The following is a 20056-nucleotide window of genomic DNA, read 5'->3' on the forward strand; positions in this document are numbered from 1 at the left end:
GTCTTGTACTTCCTTTACTGCTGCCTAGAATAGTCCTTTTGCTACCGATTCCAGGGGGGACAGGGGTATCCAATCTTTAAAACTTTATCAAGCGTCCCGCGAGCAGTTAATTACACACCTCATGACTTATTACAAAGGATGAATAACTAACACTTGTGTGCAGATGGTGATCTAGGTATTAAATATTAATGCTAGAGTTATCTCTTGACTTATGAGAGCAGCTGAAGCCTGAGTGTTAACTGACTAAAAGCAGGCGCTGCCGGGGCCATGCCACTCATGGCGGAGCTGGGCCCTTTTTTATTTCTCGGGATGGTGTGGAGGTTAGTTGTATACCCGCCGCGGTGGAGTTTAGCGTTGCATTCGAGGCAACAGGAGCAACTTTCAAGTCAGCATGGCACATTCCAGGCGAAATTTTAATACTTATTGAAAGGGGGATAGAACAGGAGGACAGAAGAGGGAAAAAGGCGGAAAGCATAGAATAGAAGATGGGGTAGAAAAAGAAAAGTAGTCACTTACTGATTTGAGTCTTGGGCGATGAGAATGGTCGCCTCACGCAGTAGCTGCATCCTCGCTGGAGCTTGCAGTCTTTCGTGTTGGCAAGGCTAGGGTTCCAAGCCAAGAAGCTTTCCACTTTAGAACAGAGAGTTAGCGCTGTCTTCTTTGGAATCATGCCTATTGGTTTGACCGTTGTCTAGGCTTACTTACGACTAACACTATGCTTGGTTGCTGTGTACTTGCAGTCATTAATGCCAAAGTCATCTAGGTCTTTTTTTCCCTGATCGGCCTCCCTGTAAACGAGTTCGAAGGGCAGAAAGCTCTGGTACTTGAGGCAATCTTCGGAGGTACCCGGAGCACGTGGGTTGGCCTGTCGGACCGTACTCTGCTTTGAGGTCTTCTTCGAACGGTTTCTCCGCTGCCTCCTTGTCTTCTCCCTGCCCTCTGTGGTATCGGCACTGGCGGCAGTGCCTAACTCTAGTAGAGGATAGATAGACGGAATCATCTCTTTAGCAGAGGTCACTTCGGTGGCTGCAGTTGTAGCTGTCGCAGTATCCTGTGCTGGGGCCTGGACCGTAGTCGTGACGTTTTCCAAGGTGGCAGTCATCTCTCCATACGGCATTGGGGTGGGTGCGGCGTAGGCGTCAACGGAACAGCTCCTGGTTAGTGACGCAAACTCTTTGGCGCGGTCTTCGTTGAACCCGATGGGCGATTGGAGTTGGACAGACATGGGGCCTAGCCAGCAGTCATGGCAAAAGTGCGCCTCCGAGCCATCTGTCTCGTTGCGCCAGCCGGCCACCATAGTATCGCAAAAGATGCCCGAGGAGCTGTCTCTGTAGCAGGAGACGTCATAGAAGTACAGGTATCTGTCGACAATATATGTTGCCGGGAAGCTTAGATAGCTATACTGGATGGCGTCGGTATTGAAGTTGCAGGAGCCTAAGATCCTTTTACGTAGGTCAACAAGTGACTGTCTGCATGTGTCTTCGCAGACATCTGCTAGGCCGTTCTGGTCGAGAAGGCCAACACTGGATGCGCTGAGAAATGAAAGATTAGCCAGATGGTTTTTGGAGAATGAAAATCCAAGCTAAGACATACTCCCAAGCAACGTGCTTGGCCAGCCGGTCAGAACACTCGACGGTGGTGTTCAGGGCCTCAAAGCAGGGGCCACTGAGGTTCAATGTCTCATACGACATCTTCATCATGGGAAACTGCTGAGCAAAAGCAAAGTGGGCCTCGAGACACCACAGAACGAGAAGGAAAGCCCCTAAGCTGAACATTGTTTAAACGATTGTGGATGTGTTCAGCGCCATACCAAAAGAACGGACGTTGAATTATCGACTTTTACAATTGGCCCAAAGACCAAGAACAAGACTTGAAAGTTCAGCATCCACGTCGATGTGTCGTGATGGGTCATAATCCTCACCCGTGTCAAAGAGAGCCGTGATGCTTTGGATATTTAACCCACGCTAATTGAGCGACAGCCGCGGCTCCCGTTCTGCCATAGTCAATTACCGCACATTAAAATTTTCCCATGCCCGACGCGCTTTCCTGCTTTGCCTCTTTTCCACAGACTTCCTAGTGCATCACAGTCTGCCCCCACGTCATCTTCCGAATGTGGAAGGTGTCCGAGGACACCAGTGACCTTTCTCACTCGCGACCATCATGCACGACGCTGCGGATTCATCCATTGGACCCCTTGACTATCCAGGAGCCCCTGTTGCTAGTGCGTTTGGAATTAGACGACCCACGCTTGCAGCCCTGTCCGCAAGCTTACGCGCCCCCCCCCCCATCCTCCGCCCACCTGCCCTTTGCCCGCCTCCCTTCGTTCGCCTCCCATTTGTTCGCATTACTTTGATGCTTTTTTTAAAAAATAAAAATAAACCAATAACAATAAAAGGATTTTTTCGATTCTCATATACGGATTTGCTCATTGCCAGGGCGCTCCGCCACCCTGAACCCCCCTAACCCTCCGGGAGCCCTCCGGAGGCCGCTGCGCAGGGCCTTTTGCCTGCGGCGCCTGCCCTTAACTTTGCCCTGCCTGCCTCTAACTTCACGATATCTTTGGTGACAACAGTCTACGTGCATAATTAGATTGACCAATCCGCGATGGTTATTTGGAGTTTGACCAATCCTCAAAAGCCGCCTATGCAACGAAAAAAAACGTCCGTGGTGATTTTTCCACTTAACCCCAGTTGCAGTCGCTCCGGATAAGTCGTGTTGCCAAGTGTCAAACGACAGCTTGGTACCTAGAAATATCGTACGTATTGATCTATTCCTCCTAAGCGAGTGATGCGTTATTGTTCTTGACATGTCTCTCTCACCTGGATCAAGAAATAAAACCAGGTTTCAAGAACATACTACTCTACATCTTTTGATGCAATAGGGAATCAACCATGGCTTGAACATGTGTCTCGGATATGAACTGTCTAGGTCTGACACCCAGTCTGTTGGCTGTGTGCCTCGCTCATTCTAGCCGAGGACCGTCTTGTTGGTTCTGTAGCTCATTTTCTTTCTGTCGTTGGTTTGATGTTGCATCGACGACGGCCTCTTGGCCGGCTGAAGACACCGAGTGGATCACGCTAACCTAGAGTGGCAGTCGTACCCAGCGGCACAGCACGTCTCTCACCGCAGGCGGCTGGGTCTAGTTGCAATATTGTGGCAACCTTGAAGAAATTTCGAAATGCATCAGAACCCATTCCGCCGGTGGACCGCACGCTTCTGTACAAAGGAGGCACATCAGGAGATGAGGCCTCGGCTAACCAAAGATCAAGGCTCCGTTCCAAGGGGGGATTACGGTGCCTGAAAGACAAGAGATCATGGCTGGAGGGGCGAGTCATTTAGATAATTACTTCTGTGAATTGACGTGAACAGAGTTCCTTGTGGCTTAAATGAGTGTGATTGCTGGACCGTTTGGTCAGATGGGGCCTATATTTGTTATTTTTCCTTGAAATTAACAGCACTAAATTACAGTAGGGTAAATCTTTTAACCCTATAGTAAGATAAGGCCTCTTTTGCTAGTAGTAGCACTGCTGTTATAGGCCCTTTAAGTAAGGGCTAAAGTAGTTTTTGCTTACTTTATAGTATATTTAATAAACAATGTAATTAAGATTAAAAACGAGAAGTAATTTCCTGATCTGGACGCACATTAGGTTAGCAACATGGCTGAGTATATGGACTTGGACTGGGCGGATGACATTAACAAGGTAAAAGAGGCATATATTGATGCTTTTGCGCTTAACATGGCACAGGGCGAAGAAATGAACGAAAAGTTGGTTAAGGCTGTCTTTGATAAGGCTGAACAGCTTGGCTTTCAGTTATTCTTCAGCTTTGATTACGCTGGCAACGGGCCTTGGAAGAAACAAGTCGTCATCGAAATGCTGCAGAAGTACAGTGGTAGCCCAGCTCACTTTCGCCACGAGGGTAAACCTTTTGTGTCGACTTTTGAGGGCCTAGCACAGGCGGAAGATTGGGTCGATATCAAGGCTCAAACAGGCTGCTTCTTCGTACCAGACTGGAGTTCCGATGGGGCCAAGAGAGCTATGGAACGTGCTGGAGGCGTCGCGGACGGACTTTTCAGCTGGGACGCGTGGGCCTGGGGTGGTCATGATATGGACACCTATACCGATGCTTCATATGAAGAGTTCCTAGGCGGGAAGCCGTATATGATGCCTGTCTCTCCTTGGTTTTATACTAATATGCCTGGCTTTGGTAAGAACTGGCTCTGGCGTGGAGATCACGCCTGGTACGACCGTTGGGTGCAGGTGAGTTGGTATCAGCCTGAATGGGTACAGATTATCTCATGGAACGACTATGGCGAGTCTCATCATATCGGCCCTGTTAGGGACCATGCGCTTGTGGCTTTTAACACGGGTAAATCACCTTATAACTACGCCCTAGACCGTCCCCATGACGCTTGGCGGACTCTGCTACCCTTCACTATCGACCTTTATAAGCATGATACGGCTACTATAACACAAGAGGGGGTCGAGTTTTGGTACCGAAGAGTATACGGTAACGACTGTGATGACGGCGGAACTACAGGTAACACGGCATCGCAGGTCCAACTAGAGTATAAGGCCTCTGAGTTAGTGTCGGATGAGGTCTTCTTCTCGGCTCTGCTCACAGAGGACGCCGAGTTACACGTTGTCATTGGTGGATCTGCATACAGGAGCACCTGGAGGAACAAACCAGAAGGCAGCGCCGGTATCTACCACGGAGGCGTGCCATTTGACGGAAGAGAAGGCGGCGTTGAATTTAGGCTCATCCGAGGCGGCAAGACCATCATGAGCGTCACAGGCCCAGACGTCGGACGGAACTGCGGCAGTGATGGCTATCACAACTTCAACCCTACCACGGGTAGCAAGATGATGGCGGCGTCACGCAGTGTGACAGTACCGTCGCTTTCGAACCAGATATGCATCGGGGGATGGGGTGCTAACGACTTTAATCGGCTCTGCAAGTTTACTTGCAGCTACGGGTACTGCCCTAAGGGTGCTTGTGTCTGCACTGCCCTGGGCACAGAGTTCGAGTATCCCAACGGAAGTGGGCCCCCGGGATACGCTCTAGAGGGCCGAGGCTCCAGCTATGTCGGCCTTTGCTCGTCGGCCTGCTCGTATGGTTTCTGTCCGGAGGAGGCCTGTGGCCTTACGCAACATCCATTGATCGAGCCCGTGGTATCACCTTTCCAACCCCCGGCGTGTGTATCCGGCACCGGCCCCGGCGACCTCGCCGCGCTCTGCAGCTTTACCTGTAGGCATGGGTATTGCCCTATTGCTGCCTGCATATGTTTGAGCCAGGGCGAGCTCGACTGGCTCGATGCCACCGTCGACCTAATAGCCGGCACCATCAAAGACGACGGCCATGGCTTGTGCGCGTTTGCCTGTTCAAGGGGCTACTGTCCCTTTGACAAGTGCGTGCAGAGAGTCATCGGAGACCAGGGCAGCCAAGATGCTGGCGGCCATGATATCGAGATGGTCAACCTCAATCAGACGTGCTTCCGTACCGAGAAGTGTGTTGATATTGAGGATGACATCGACAAGCTGGGATATTCCAAGGCCTGTGGTCGGGGTTACAAGCGTGTCGGCTGGGACAAGAGCATTTGCAGCGGTATCGGGGGTACCTGGGGTCAGCCCATCTGCTGCAAGGCAGGGGACGCTCCGGAGAAGTGCATGTGGAGAGGAAACGGCGGCGACTGTAACGGGCAATGCCACGAAGGCGAGGTTACCCTATATAAGTCTGGAAACGGTGGCTGGCCGATTGAGTCCGGCGGGAACAACAACCAATGTAGCCGAGGCTATAAGTACTTTTGCTGCAGCATGGACAGTTACGAAGAGTTGACTGACCAATGCTACTGGAGTGGTTGGTGGGTTTATCAGGAGCTGTCCTATTAATGTTGGTTCTGACTAACAAATAAACAGTGAAGAAAGCTGCAAAAGCGACGAGCATGACGTTGCAACAGCTGTTACCACACCCGACCAGAGCTGCAACCTCTTTAAATACATGTCTCACTACTGCTGCATGTCTTCCCAACCGTCACTCCGAAGCTGCCACTGGGTTGGTAAGGGCGACTGCGCGGACAACACATGCTCAGCCAACGAGGTGACGTTGCGCACCGATTCGCAGGGAGACAGCCTCTTAGACTGTCTCTGGGGCCGGAAGAAGGCACTCTGCTGCACGCCCAATGACGACATCTTCGAGACACCCACATGCAGCAAAGGGCTCTGTGAATATCCTGGCTCCGGGTACAACTGCGACGAGGACCTGTACGCGGATGACTACTCTGACGAAGATGAGTGCGAGCCAGAATTCTGCGACGCTAAGTACATCAGCTCCCAGCTCGACCGGCGTGGCAGCAAGCGGCCACCGTTCAATGTCAGCTGGCAGCAGGTCATTAACGATATCGTCCATAACTTCAAACTGAAATTGCAGATGAGAGCGTATCCAGGCTCCAGCAATCTCCACAAGAGTACGCGAAGCACCCCGGCCAGCAATAACGCCTTCAGGCTGGTACAGAATAACTGCAGCTCGACCGAAATAGAGGTCTTGGACAGAAGTACAATGGCTTCTGATCATATCCGAGCGACCTACGACACGGAGCACAACCCCGATGGGCAATACGTCCGTGATTTCGTCAGGACCTTGGCCACCGGCATCCTCCCTAACGGCTCGGCCACGTCTAACGGCCTCCTCCACGGCCCAGATCTGGCGGACAACTGGAACGCCGATGTCCTGCCATCAAACTTGCCCCGCGCGGGATCCAGTAAGGAAATCTTGACACCTAACGGCTATTTGTTTGATCGTCTTGGGTCGCAGGGAAACCGATTCCCGCTTTTGCTCTGTGAGCGTGTTATGAACCAGATGAAGGGTCGAATCTTCAACCTGCGTCAACCTTCACCAGAAGAAAATAGCGACAACGGTTCCAATGACGGTTCGTCTGACTCGGGTTCGGACTCAGACTCCGATTCTGACGAGGACGGGGACGTGAACAACGATGTCGGGACCCGACCGAGCCCTATCGGGGACCTTAGGTTTCGACGGTTGTTACGAGATACGGCGCGGGGCAGCGTGACGGCACAAAATGAATTGTTCGACGGCATGCGGATGTCTATTGGTGTCTTCCGTTACATCAATCACCCAGACGCGTTACCGACAGTTCAGCGCAATCGCCAAGAACTCCGAACTGCCGTCATAGCCATAGCCCGGGTTGTGGCTCCCTTACGCGACGCTGTAGCGATTCACCGGGAATTTGATAGTGCTTGGTACCGTGAGGCTGCTGATAGCACACGAGGTTGGCTAGCGGCTCGTATCCTCGACATACGGTTGCGGTTTGGCGAACTCGCGCGAGCTGGCAATCTGCCTCCTAATGCTGCTAGCGTTCAACATATTTTGGATGAACTTGCAGATCAAATTCAATACATTCAACCGCCGCCTGATATTAAGTAACTCTTAATGATTAGGGGTTCAAAATTGACATTAGGAGAAGCAATTAAAAAAACCAGTTGATAAGTTTGCTTTCTGAAAGATGTATAACAAAGCTGTAAGCTTAGCCTACTTTATACGGGCATTGAGCTTAATCCGTCTGGTGAGATAAGAGGGGGGCGCTTGTAGTCGATGTGGCTTAAAGGGTAGTTATGGGACTCTTCGTACGTGTTGACTAGCATGTCAATGCCCTCATACCTCCAACCCACGTAGCGCTCAGTGCAGCCCTCGATATCAGGGTACAAACCCTTATCGTCCCCAGGAGTCCTCTTATCAAAAGCACCATCAATAACTACAGCCACCACATTAGAAAGTTCATCATAGTCCTCCTTATCCTGGTTAGCTGGCAACCTAGCCAGCGTGTCAAGGCATTTCCGGTCCACGTAAACACAGTACCTAAACCGTGGTAGCCGTTTAGTCTTAGATTTGGTAGCGCCAGGACCATCGCGCTCTTCGCTACAGGCTGCACACCAGGAATTAAAGTGCTTTCGGACATCGGCTTTGGACGCTCCATCAAGCGTAGGCTGATCAGCGATCACAGGCCCTAGAATTATTAGTATGGTATTATGAAAAGAGTAGGGAGGGAAGGGTTACTTACAGTCTATGTACTGCTCAAGAAGCACGTCACCTCCTTCATCCGCAAGAGCACGTCGTACAGTAAGCTTCAGCGCCTTGAGATAGCGTTCCCAAGCTGTATCGTCGTTATATGTTGCCCTGTAAATAACGAATCCCCAACGATGGAAGCCTGCTCTTTTCATGCCGTAAGCTGTTCTGCCGAGAGGGTGATCTGCCCATGTGGATGGTGTCAGATCCTTGAGAGTGAAGCTGTAGGGTGCTGCATTAGAGCTGGCTGGTTCGTTTCCGGTGCTCATCTTTGCGAAGGAGCTATAGGGAACAAAAGCAACAAACGAACTTGTCCCTCGGGAGGTCAAAATAAACCGGAGGGCAATATGCCGCGTCCTAGCAAGGAGTAGGTTTGTGGCAAAAACTTCTTGCATAAGAGTGATGGTCAGCATTGAGGCTATATTTGGGGCCTGCTCAGGAACGGCGGCGAAGTTAGATAACAGCTTATACCTTGAATATAGGGTACTTACTGCTTATATAAGCGTAGTAAGTTAGACTTTAGCTAGGCAAGATGTACTATACTATTCTTATAAACCTAACTATAATTTTAAAAAGTTAATAAAACGTATTTTATTACACTTTAATAATATATAACCTAAACCTTTGCTTAGTTATTATATATAAGTTATAAATAATTTACTTTAAATTTAAAAAGAAACCTGTTTTCTATTATAATAATTTTAGAAATTAGTTAAAATATAGTAAGGATATTTATATAGAAATAGAATAAACACGTTTTTATAAAAACAGAGTTAATATATTAATGTAGAAAGAGAGTAGATATACTTAGTATAGGTCTCTAGAGAGTATTTTAGTTATTACTTTGGGCTAATACTTTAGGATAACTAGCTAACAATATATTTCTATAGTAATATATAAAAGAGAAATATAAAAATACATTATATAAAGCTATAATATAGAATATTTAAATAAAGTAAAGTAATTAGAAAATTAATTTTAAAGCTATTCTAGAATATAAGAATATATAAAAGAAAATATTTTATTTAACTTGAGAGAAAAGCCTATATAAGAAAGGCTAATGATATAGATACAAGATTAATAACCCTTTTTTCTTTTTTTAGACTTATCTTTTAGCTAAATTAGACTATAAACCTTTTTTTATAAGCTAAATAAGTATAATAATATAAGTTAGTTAAGAGCTTTATATCTTAGATTATATCTAGGCTTTACTTAATTAAATACTTTTTTCTTATAGCTAAAATATTAAATATCTTAAATTTGAAGAATTTAATACTTTTATTAAGATAAGCCTTTAACTAATTAATAAAGTATTTTTAATAAATTAGAGATTATTAGTATTTCTCTTTAGATTACTATACTATATAGGTCTTCTTTACTTTATACTTTTCTAATAGTTTTTTTTAGAACTTTAGTTAACTAAAAGTATATATAAAAAACTATAAAAAGATAATAATAATAAGTATAAATAAGTAACTAACTAGTAATAGAAGTAGATTAATTAACTAAATAGTAGCTAATTAAATATAAGAAATAATAATAAAACTAAAGTATAAACTTTATAATATAATTAAATTAGTAATAATATAGTTAAGTAGAATAAGGACTAAAGAAATAGTATTTAGAAGCTTTTAAATAATACTTTAGACTATATAATTAAGATACTTACTACTAATTAGTACTATAAAAGTTAATAACTATAGCTTAATTAAGACTTATAAATTTCTTAGACTTAAAATACTTATAATTAAGATAATATAATTACTAGTTTTTACTTAGTAACTAATAGAATATTATTAGCCTAATATATATAGTAATATAGCTACTAGGGCTAATATAGCTACTAAGGCTAATATAGCTACTAGTAGTTATAATATCTCTATATCTCTTCTATTTCTACTAATATATCCTTATTATCGCTATCTTTATTAACACTATCCCCTTTAATACTATCTTTATTAAAACTACTTCCCTTAATATTATCTTTATTAATACTATTCTCTTTAACGTTATCTCCCTTAATATTATTCTTACTAGTATTATTTTTACTAAGATTTCCTTTCTTAATATTATCTTTCTTAATATTATCTTTATTAATATTATCTTTATTAATATTACCCTCTTTAATACTATTCTCTTTAATATTATCTTTATTACTATTATCTCTCTTAAATATTTTTTTAAGAATCTACTGTAAAATTAAATATTATAATAGTCTATTATCTACATAGATTTATATTTATTAAATATCTCTAATATTTACTTTTATTTAAGTATATTAATAGTTATAAGCTACCTACTATATATTATTACTTATATATAGTAGACATTATAAGTAACTAAAGTCTAGTTAGTAGTTAGCTACTGTCTTATATATTATAATAAAATATCCTACTAGTTATTTTATAGTATTTATAGACTAATAAAAGGTAATACCTATTTTAATATTCTAGTAAGACCTAAGCTTCTTTAGGTAGGTTTATATCTAGATTTAAATTAATATAAGCTATAAATTTAGTAAAGTTTTAAAAAGAATTATTAGTACTTATATCTAGGGAATTATTAGTTAATTTAGAAAATATATATAATTTAAGTACAAAACACTCTTTGTTTATCTATTTCATTTAAATAGCTAGTTTTATTAAATTATTTTTATTTAAGGCTTTAATATTAATATAGTCTTTTTTATAATTTATACTGTCTTTAGGGGTATAATAGTAAATTAGCTTAAATAATTTAGATTCTTATATTAACTTTAGATCTTTATTACTAGCTTTTTAGTACAGTGTATAAGATAACTACTCTTATAATAATAGTTATATTTTAATATTTAGATTTAATTAGCTATTTTATCTAAAATACATTATACTAGGTAAATTATACTAGAAGTTCTGTTAAACTGCGTAGATATAGTAGTTAATTATAATAATATCCCTAATTAATTAGACGTATATTAATTATGTACAGAGGAGCCTGTTAATAGTCCTTGCAGAGAATACTAAGCCTACCCTATGTTAAGTGGCAAAGGTAATTACAGGGACACCCACTAAAAGTAATTACAGCCAGCATTTGCTAGCATTTTGTACCCCTAAGAGCACCCTTAAGAGCACTAAAGTTAGCTAGATTTAAGGCTTTTAATAGCTTTTATTTACTATATTTAACCTCTAATTAGTATTTACTAGCTTACTAGCCCTCCTTATACTTATTACTGCTATTAAGGGTAATAATTACTTTAATATAGGCTAAGATCTATTTTATCTAAGCCTAGATTTTCTCCTACAGTAGTACTTACTAGTACTTTTCTTATACCTTTATAGTAGTAGCCTAGTTAACTAGTGTACTTTTCTTTATTATAAATTACTTTATTTATAGCTAGTAAGGTTTAATTAGGTTAAGGTTAAGGCTATTACTATACTAAAGTATTTTTTAAATATTATAGGTAGTATATATATAGTAAATATAGTAATAATTATAAAAAAGTGCTTTATTCTCTTAAATAATAGTACTAAGTAGGTAATTATTAGTAATAAATAAGAAAAGCTTAGGTAAAAGAATTTCTTTTTAGTAATAGTACTAGTTAATTTCTCTTTTACCTTTATAGACTAACTTACTAGTATAAGTGTTCTAGTAAAAAGTTAGTTTATAGCTAAGGATCCTTTAGAGCTATAGCTAGGCTATTTTATTCTCTAGTTCTTATTTAAGGCGCTTTACTAGCTTTAACTCCTTATTTAACTTCTTAACCTTAGTAGTAGCTTCTTATTATATTATAGTTAACTTAGGTAACTAATAGTAGTAAAGGCTTTTCTTATTATATATAAAGTAACCTTAGAATATAAACTTAGTATACTTCTTTTATTAAGTATAAATATATAACTTTATATAGGCCTTATAGACCTATTACTATAGATAGTAGTTACTATAATAATAAGATAAAATAACTAATATTTTATTAGACTATATAACCTTTTTTTAATCTTTAATAGTCTAGTAGTAATAAGCTAGGTACTAAGAAAGCTTATCTTGTTTTATTTATTAAGATAGACTAGGTTTCTTTATTAGCTTAGTCTTTTTAAATCTATATTACTAAAGGATTTAGTAGACTATTAAGGCTAATATATCTATATTAAGCTCTCTTTAAAGCTTACTAGTAATATTAGTATATATTTTTTCTTTACTATATTAATTATAGTAAACCTTTTATAAGATAAGCTCTTTAATTAATTATATTACCTTCTTTAGTTAGCTAGTTTAAGGGGTATTATTATAGTACTTAGGTAATAAAGAGAAGGTAGAAGTAGTTAGGTTAAAGCTATACTTTTTTACTTATATAAGAATATTTTTAACTATATATTAGAAAATCCTTAGGGCTTTTATTACCTTGTTAGCTAATTTACCCCTAATATAGCTTTAAAGGGCAAAAATAATTACCTATATAATAGGGTTAATATGCACTATAACAGTAATAGTTGCAAGGTAAAAAAAGTAGTATTATTATTATTATTATTGTTATTGTTGTTATAATAATTACTCTTGCTAGGGCCCTAGTTAAGAAAAAGAAAGGGGATTAATCTAGTTGCTCTAATTGGCTGGATTATAGTTAAAGTGGGTCTAGATTCATGGGGTGGGCTTGGCATTCTCCGCAAGGACTATTGACAGGCTCCTCCGTAACTATTGGCGAATTTGCTGTGGTTGTGGCCTTGAATTCGTGGCCTTTTAACCCATGTATTTGTCATCCAAAGCGCCACTCTTAAGTAGGGAAATCCATCTATCCAATGACAGCAACATCTACCCACTTTCGCTCATGGCCAATCACCACACTTTAACAAGTTCTGACTTGGTCCTAGCGACATTTCTCGTCAAATAGCTAATTGTTAGGACATGTTGGGCCTCCACACTCTGTAGGAGGAACTTCGGCGCAGCAGGGGAATCCGTGCCTATCGCAGTCTCCACTGCAGTCCTTTGAGTACAAGTAGGTTAGTATGACTTATAATACCTAAAATTTTCCAAGTGGGAGTCTGAATTCTTACAGCGCAGGGTCCAAGAGTACCTCGCGCATAACTAGCGCAGCCTAACACAGGCACAGGTTCCGGAGAAGTCACACCAAGCTGCACAAGGCACGCAGTAGTGAGAATAAGGAGAACTTTTGAAGAAACCATTTTAGTTAAGACTAGTATAGTGAAGTTGTTTGTAAGGGAAATAGAAGGTGTTGAGAAGCTGTATAACTGAGCCTAATATATAGTAGAGGTTTACATGTAGGGAAACTGTACAATAACCATGACTCAGGTGTAAAAAGTTTCTGTCTGAAGGTTTATTAACTATAAACCTACTACGTAAGGTACTCTGAATAATGATACTTAAGGGCTGATTCGGATCATTCGGAACAGTTTGGACGGAGTTAACGTTGATGCCGAAGGCATCTTTAAGCGGGTCAAAGAGCGGGTCGGTACACATATGTACCGGGCCTGCCTACCTCGGCTTCGAGTTTGACTTCATGGATCCAGGACTAGTACCCGGCATAAGATTGCCAGAAATGGGCGGATTCACTAGCAGTGATACCGTTCGGCTGCTGCGAGGGCTATAGGTACAGGATACATATTGTAGGCACTGATATTAGTATCAAGGTAAACCTACAGGACAATAAGCCAGAGGAACTAGACCTCGCTCGTATCCGCACGGGTAAAAGCTGCCATATAGACACAGAGCTATATTGTGTGAACTGCTGAGCATGGTACTTTTACTGTGTATTTAACTGTCGGTAACCGTGCGACTCTGTGAGAGACCCACCTTGTACACAACTGTTAAGCTGTTAATGGGATGTGGACATCTTAGTTGAACGCATTATAGAACTTCCGTCGTTACCGTTATCGTGATCTACCTAGGCATAATGCACGAAACTTCTCAGGAGCGCTTCTACATTTCACAGGCTCCCGGCAAATGTTTAGGAGAAAAGCTAGATAGACAAAAGACAAAAGACTTGTAGAAAAACAAACAAAGTATTCATAAGGGTAGCTACACGCGTTGACCCATCAGGCCCGAGTCATATTACTAGTAGTGGTGCCTTTTAAACTTTTTAAAAAGGTTCATGACTCTTTCACCTTGCTTTGAAACTGCTATGTAACTATCTAATTTAATTAAATTGGCCTTGATTATGCTGATCAACCTGTCTGACATAAAGTTCTCTAGCTAAACGTTACGTAAAATACGTCGTGGTTATAGATAGTGTTCATAAAATCACCTAAAAATATAAGTTCCTACGCAGTACTCCAACCTACGACCTTTTATCATTACACAAAACATACATCACTAAATTAGGTATATTAGCCTTTGATACCGTTGCTGGTTTAAGTCAACTACTAAAATCTCATCCACCTTTTTCAATACTTCAAAATGAGACTTTTAACACTTTTTACGCTTATCGCAGCTGCTGCTGCCACGCCATTCCCAAAGGACCAAGACATTGCAGTTAACTCACCAAGCCTTGGCAAACGCGACTGCGGTACATGCTTTCAGAACACCAACGTCTGCTGTGATCTCAATGGATGCCAGGTGGTTTCTTGCTAAGCAACTGCGGTTCCGATGCCAGGTATATATCCCTTTGCCCTTTGGTATATGCTCTTTTCTCACTAAAAAATCAGTATCTTTAACCCCTGTAGGTTGCAACTACGCGGAGTGCCAAAGGCGCCCCGAAGGGGAATAATGTTAGACTGCCATCATTGTTTTAGAATCGTCTATCTCTAGGTCAAAGCAATTACCAAACTACTGCAAGACTAGTGTACTGAGTATAATCTGTGATTGCTCTCTAGGGTCGTATAGTGAACGGCGTTACTGCCTTATATTGCACATACTATTATTACCTGAGGTTGCGATCGTGTATCTGGATTGTTTCAACATCTCTGCCCGATTCGAGCGCCTGGGTCCATAATACATCGACAGGAGTTGACTTACTGCAACTACAACTACCAGGAAGCGCATCTGGTCCTCTTGTAGACATATATCAATCTACCTGTGTAATAGCTCTTTGTTTAGCTCTTTAACAGCTATAGAACCTTAATAGGGACTGTTTTAATTATAAATATTAGTTTCTAACGCTTAATTAAAAACAACCCTATTAACTAACTTTCTTAACTAATCTATTAACTTTAGAAATAGTTTAATATTAACTTACTAACTTTAAGGCTAAAGTTAGTTAGTTAACTAGTTTATATATAGTTAATTTACTTATTTATATATCTTTATATTATATTACTCTCTAAAGTTTAATATTTGTATTATATCTCTAGCACTTACTACTTTACTTAGCTTATATAATATATAAATATATTACTACAAGGGGGAACTAATTTACTACCCTAGTCAAGAAGGATATAATAATGACTCTTAAGAACCTTATTATTTACTTTTACTAGGTCTTTCCTAATAATATTATTATTAAGGGGCTAATAGCTATATATTAGTGTATTTATAGAATGTAAAATATAAAAATATAAACATATGTATTTATATTATTCTAAAATAGATTTAGAAATATAAATATAAATATATATATTTATATTTATAATATATTAAAAAAACATAATTACTTAACTCATATATGAAATATATAAAGATTTAGAGAATTTAAAAAGAAATTACAAAATATAATATAATACAAAAATATGATACAAATATAATATAATACAAAAATATGATACAAATATAATATAATATAATATAAATATAATACATATATTTATATTGTATTATATTAGAAAAGAAATACATATATTTATATTTATACTATATTATATTTATATTATATTTTATATAATATATAATAATACAAGATAAAAATAAAAGTAATTAAAATTAGTATATTAACTATATATAATACTTTATATATTTCTCTATATTATATAGTATTATTTATAGATTTAACTTAATATATAGTATATTAAAAAGCTAAGATTTAGTAAAAAGTCTTAAGGTCTAGTACTATCCTTACGTAAAGAACTAGATAAATAATAAAGATAAGTTAATTATATATTAGTTAAAATAGTATATTTAGTAGTACTATATATATTATAGAATAAGTATAATATATTAATATACTATAACTATAGTAAAGCTACTATAAGTAAGTAACTATATAATAACTAAATAGTAACTATATAATACTACTTAGATATAAGGGTTATAAGAAAATATAATTATAACTTTAACTATACTATAACTATAAAAGATATTAAAAGACTTAGATATAAGGCTTATAAGAAAATATAACCTTAACCTTAACCTTAACCCTTATTATAATATAACTATAAGGGATATAAATATATATATATATATATATATATATATATATATAAGAATATTATAGTTACCTATATAGAGATATACTCTATATATAACCTAATAGACCTATATAGACCTATTAAGAGTTACTCTCTTAGAAGTGCCTTACCTCTAAGAGTATTAACGCATTAATAAGGTTAACAAGGTCAAGGTCAAGGCAACAATACAATACAGCCCAGGGTACTTTAAACAAGGTTACCTAACTTAGGCAAAACAAGTAAAACTGGATCTAGCGAATCTATAACAAGCTAAAGGGTTTAAAACTACTAATAACTATATAACTATAACTATTATAAAGGGTTAATATATATATTATAAAGGGTTAATATATATATAATATAGGGTTAATATATACTATTATAAAAGGATCTAGTAAGTATTATTTATTATATATAGAAGAGAAGAAACCACTAGAAGTAGTTTTATTCTCTAAGTCTTCTAACAATAATAAATATATATATATCCTTCTATTTACTAATTTCCCTATCTCTTCTCCTATCTGCCTAATCTTTCTTATTAAAAGTATATATATATAAGAATATTATAGTTATCTATAGAGAAATATACTCTTTATATAACTTAATAGACCTATATAGACTTATTAAAAGTTACTTTCTTAGAAATACCTTGCCTTTAAAAAGTATTAAAGTATTAATAAGGTTAACAAGGTTAAGGTTAAGGTAATAATATAATATAGTCTAGGGTACTTTTAACAAGGTTACTTAACTTAGATAAAACAAGTTAAACCTAGATCTAGTAAATCTATAAGAACTTAATAAGCTAAGGTTTTAGAACTACTAATAACTATTATAAAGGGTTATTATATATATAATATAAGGTTAATATATACTATTATAGAAAAGTCTACTAAGTGTTATTTACTATATATAAAAGAGAAAAACCTACTAGAACTAGTTTTAATTCTTTAAGCTTTCTAATAATAATATACTTACACTTATCTTTCTACCTACTAGTTTATTTATTTATTTACTATCTCTTCTTTTATTTACTTAATCTTTTTTATTATAACTAACTATATAATAACTAACTATAAAATAACTAACTAAATAATAATAAACTATATAATAACTAACTAAATAATAACTAACTATATAATAACTAACTATAAAATTATAATAGGATTTATAGTAATAGCTATAGATCTTAGCAACAGGTTACTAAGCCTCTAGTGCTTTACCTTACTATCTAGTTTTCTAGTAGTAAAGCCCCTATTGTCTAGGCTCTATATACTTAAGTCTTATAATATACTAATACTTACTATTAAGCTCTACCTAGTTAAGTACTTATAGCTATTATTTTATAATTCTTAAGCTTTTATCTCTCTTAAGTAACTAGTATAAGTAAAATAAATTAAAATAATAGTAAATATACTAATTACTTACTAACTTATTATTAATATACTACTAGTATAGACAAGCTATAGTTATTTATAGCTAAGTACCTAATATACTTAATTAAAGGTAAAGACTAACTACTATTATTAAAAAGGTTTATATAAGGACCTAATAAACAAGAAGTATAAAAAAGGTTACTATTATAAGGCCTAAATATACTAGACTTACTAATAGTTAGTAATAATACCTTTATTAATAAATAGTTATAAAGTAATTAAAGTATTAGTATAATTATATAAAGTTAAAAGGTTTTAGATCTTATATAAGTAATAATATTATACTTCTAAGAAACTATAAAGACTATAGTTAAAGAACACTAAGAAAAATAAAGGTATTAAAAGTACTTCTTATAAAAGCTTACTAACTAAGTAGTGTAGTAATCTAGTAGAAAGGAATATAAGAAACCTTTATTCTATAACTATAGACTCCTAGGGGAAAAATCTATAAGTGCCTAAGTAGTAAATTAAATTAATACTATAAAAATAGCTAATAGGCTTTATCTAAGAAGTACTATAAAGTAATAAGTTAAATAAGCTTTATTAAAAATATCTTTATTATTATAAATATAATAGTATAACTATAAAAAGAGGCTTATTAAACCCTTAGTCTAAAATAACTTTCTAGTGTTTATTTACTAAAAGTATATTAACCTAGAGGCCTAGGAGTAAGACTAGTAGTAAAAGCTTTAAAAAATATAAATATATAATAGCTAGACCTTATTATAATACTTTACTAAGTAGTTAGTAATATACTATAACCTTAGTATAAAAGATATAAAACACTTAAAGTCTAAGGCTTACTAGTACTTCTTTAGGTTACTTTACTTATTATAAGATAAAATAATCTAGTAAAAGGTATTTATCTTTTATATAAAAAATATAGCCTATAAAGCTAATTAATTATAGTTATTAAAGGACTAAAAATTTAGTAAAAGGTTATAAAAGGATAATAAAAAACACTTTATAACTATTAATAAGTACCTATAGAGGCCTATACCTTAGTATAAGGACTAGAAAAGAGAGGCCTTAAAAGACTTTAGGCTAGTAGACTTAATATACTACTAGTTAAAAAAAGACTCATGTAGTAGCTAGTTATATAGTAGTTAGTTACTAAAAGGTTAACTAAAGTTTAAGTACTATTTTATTTATAACTAAAAGGAGTATCTTATAACTATATACCTAAAAAAAAGTTTAATAGTATAAGTAATAGTAGGCTATTTAATTACTAACTAGACTAAAGAGCTACTATAGTATAGTATATTATAATAGGCCTAAGAATTTAAGAGCTTAATTCTTTAGAAAATAAGTAAGTATAAGTAATATACTTAACTTACTTATACCTTAGATAATAAAAGTACTTCTTAAAGTAACTATAACTAGTATAGTAATTATCTTATAAAAAGATATTAAGAAGGTTATAAAAGTATTAATAGATATATACTCTAAGGTAGACTTTATTAGTAGTAGACTAGTAAAGTATTTAAGTCTTAAGCTAGCTAAAGTAAAGACTTTAACCCTTAAGGTATTTATAAAAGAACTAATAGGTTAAGAGACAGCTTATTAGTTAACTTTTTTTTTAATTAATAATTAAGGTTAACTATAGAAGATCTACTAACTAGTTATTAAAATAGATAAAGAAGAAGACTTACTTAATATTCTTATATTTAAATAGTCTATAGGCTAAAAAAGTATCTAGATTAATATAGTTATAAATATATAGTATTATAAAGTAATCTTTATTACTAAGCCTAAGGTAATTACTTATAATATAGTTAAAAATAAAAAGTAAGTGTTATAATATTAACTATTGCAGATAAATATTAGAGTTATTAGGTTAACCCTAATAACTTATTACTAGTAGATCCTTAGATATTTAGCTATAGATTCTCTAAGGATTTATAGGTAATAAGTTAGTTATTTAACTAACTAACCTATAATAATTATCCTTTTTTCTTTATATATAATAGAGAACTATAGTTACCCCTATTATTTATTAATTACTACTAATATATATAGTTAACTATATTAACTTATCCCTTAGTGTTACTAACACTAATTAGTAGTTAACTTTACTGTTAACTATATAGGTTAACTTTACTGTCTAAACTATAGATTAGTAAGGACTACAAGAAGAGATAATTATTACTAGTTAATTATTTATACACCTAGAGTAGACAAGTACTAAAAAACGCCTCTATAAATACCTTTACTATAATAGTTTATACTAATTAC

At 36.5% G+C, this 20056-nt stretch overlaps 4 protein-coding genes across 4 annotated transcripts; 1 reads left to right on the top strand and 3 right to left on the bottom strand.

Moving 5' to 3' along the window:
* On the bottom strand, window positions 1-1924 carry LY79DRAFT_573316 (uncharacterized protein). The gene is made up of 4 exons (XM_060559457.1): window positions 1594-1924; window positions 706-1532; window positions 517-630; window positions 1-378 (listed from the first exon to the last, which is right to left on the bottom strand). The coding sequence occupies exons 1-4, from the start codon at window positions 1773-1775 to the stop codon at window positions 275-277; spliced, it is 1227 nt and encodes a 408-aa protein (XP_060407077.1). The 5' UTR covers window positions 1776-1924; the 3' UTR covers window positions 1-274.
* Window positions 1925-3647: 1723 nt separating this feature from the next.
* On the top strand, window positions 3648-6873 carry LY79DRAFT_487487 (glycosyl hydrolase family 71-domain-containing protein; the record flags this gene model as incomplete). The annotated part of the gene is made up of 3 exons (XM_060553300.1): window positions 3648-4095; window positions 4567-5860; window positions 5916-6873. Coding segments are annotated over 3 exons (2700 nt in total), but the record flags the coding sequence as incomplete, so codon positions are not given.
* Window positions 6874-7550: 677 nt separating this feature from the next.
* On the bottom strand, window positions 7551-8348 carry LY79DRAFT_530181 (uncharacterized protein; the record flags this gene model as incomplete). The annotated part of the gene is made up of 2 exons (XM_060556160.1): window positions 7551-8020; window positions 8075-8348. The coding sequence occupies 2 exons, from the start codon at window positions 8346-8348 to the stop codon at window positions 7551-7553; spliced, it is 744 nt and encodes a 247-aa protein (XP_060407079.1).
* A 4242-nt stretch (window positions 8349-12590) lies between these two features.
* Window positions 12591-13470, bottom strand: LY79DRAFT_573323 (uncharacterized protein). Its single transcript, XM_060559458.1, has 2 exons — window positions 13107-13470; window positions 12591-13036 (listed from the first exon to the last, which is right to left on the bottom strand). The coding sequence occupies exons 1-2, from the start codon at window positions 13233-13235 to the stop codon at window positions 12944-12946; spliced, it is 222 nt and encodes a 73-aa protein (XP_060407080.1). The 5' UTR covers window positions 13236-13470; the 3' UTR covers window positions 12591-12943.
* Window positions 13471-20056: the final 6586 nt, after the last annotated feature.

Source organism: Colletotrichum navitas, assembly GCF_030913465.1.
Source record: "Colletotrichum navitas strain CBS 125086 chromosome Unknown LY79scaffold_190, whole genome shotgun sequence".
Taxonomy (NCBI): Eukaryota; Fungi; Ascomycota; class Sordariomycetes; order Glomerellales; family Glomerellaceae; genus Colletotrichum; species Colletotrichum navitas.

Excerpts from the sequence above, each read along its gene's own strand:
- LY79DRAFT_573316 (XM_060559457.1), bottom strand. The coding sequence starts at position 1,775 with ATGTTCAGCTTAGGGGCTTTCCTTCTCGTTCTGTGGTGTCTCGAGGCC. Across the intron at positions 1,533-1,593 it reads GCCAAGCACGTTGCTTGGGA|CGCATCCAGTGTTGGCCTTC; the intron begins GTATGTCTTAGC and ends TTCATTTCTCAG. Across the intron at positions 379-516 it reads ATCGCCCAAGACTCAAATCA|TTGCTCCTGTTGCCTCGAAT; the intron begins GTAAGTGACTAC and ends CTGACTTGAAAG.
- LY79DRAFT_573323 (XM_060559458.1), bottom strand. The coding sequence starts at position 13,235 with ATGGTTTCTTCAAAAGTTCTCCTTATTCTCACTACTGCGTGCCTTGTG. Across the intron at positions 13,037-13,106 it reads GTACTCTTGGACCCTGCGCT|GACTGCAGTGGAGACTGCGA; the intron begins GTAAGAATTCAG and ends TTGTACTCAAAG.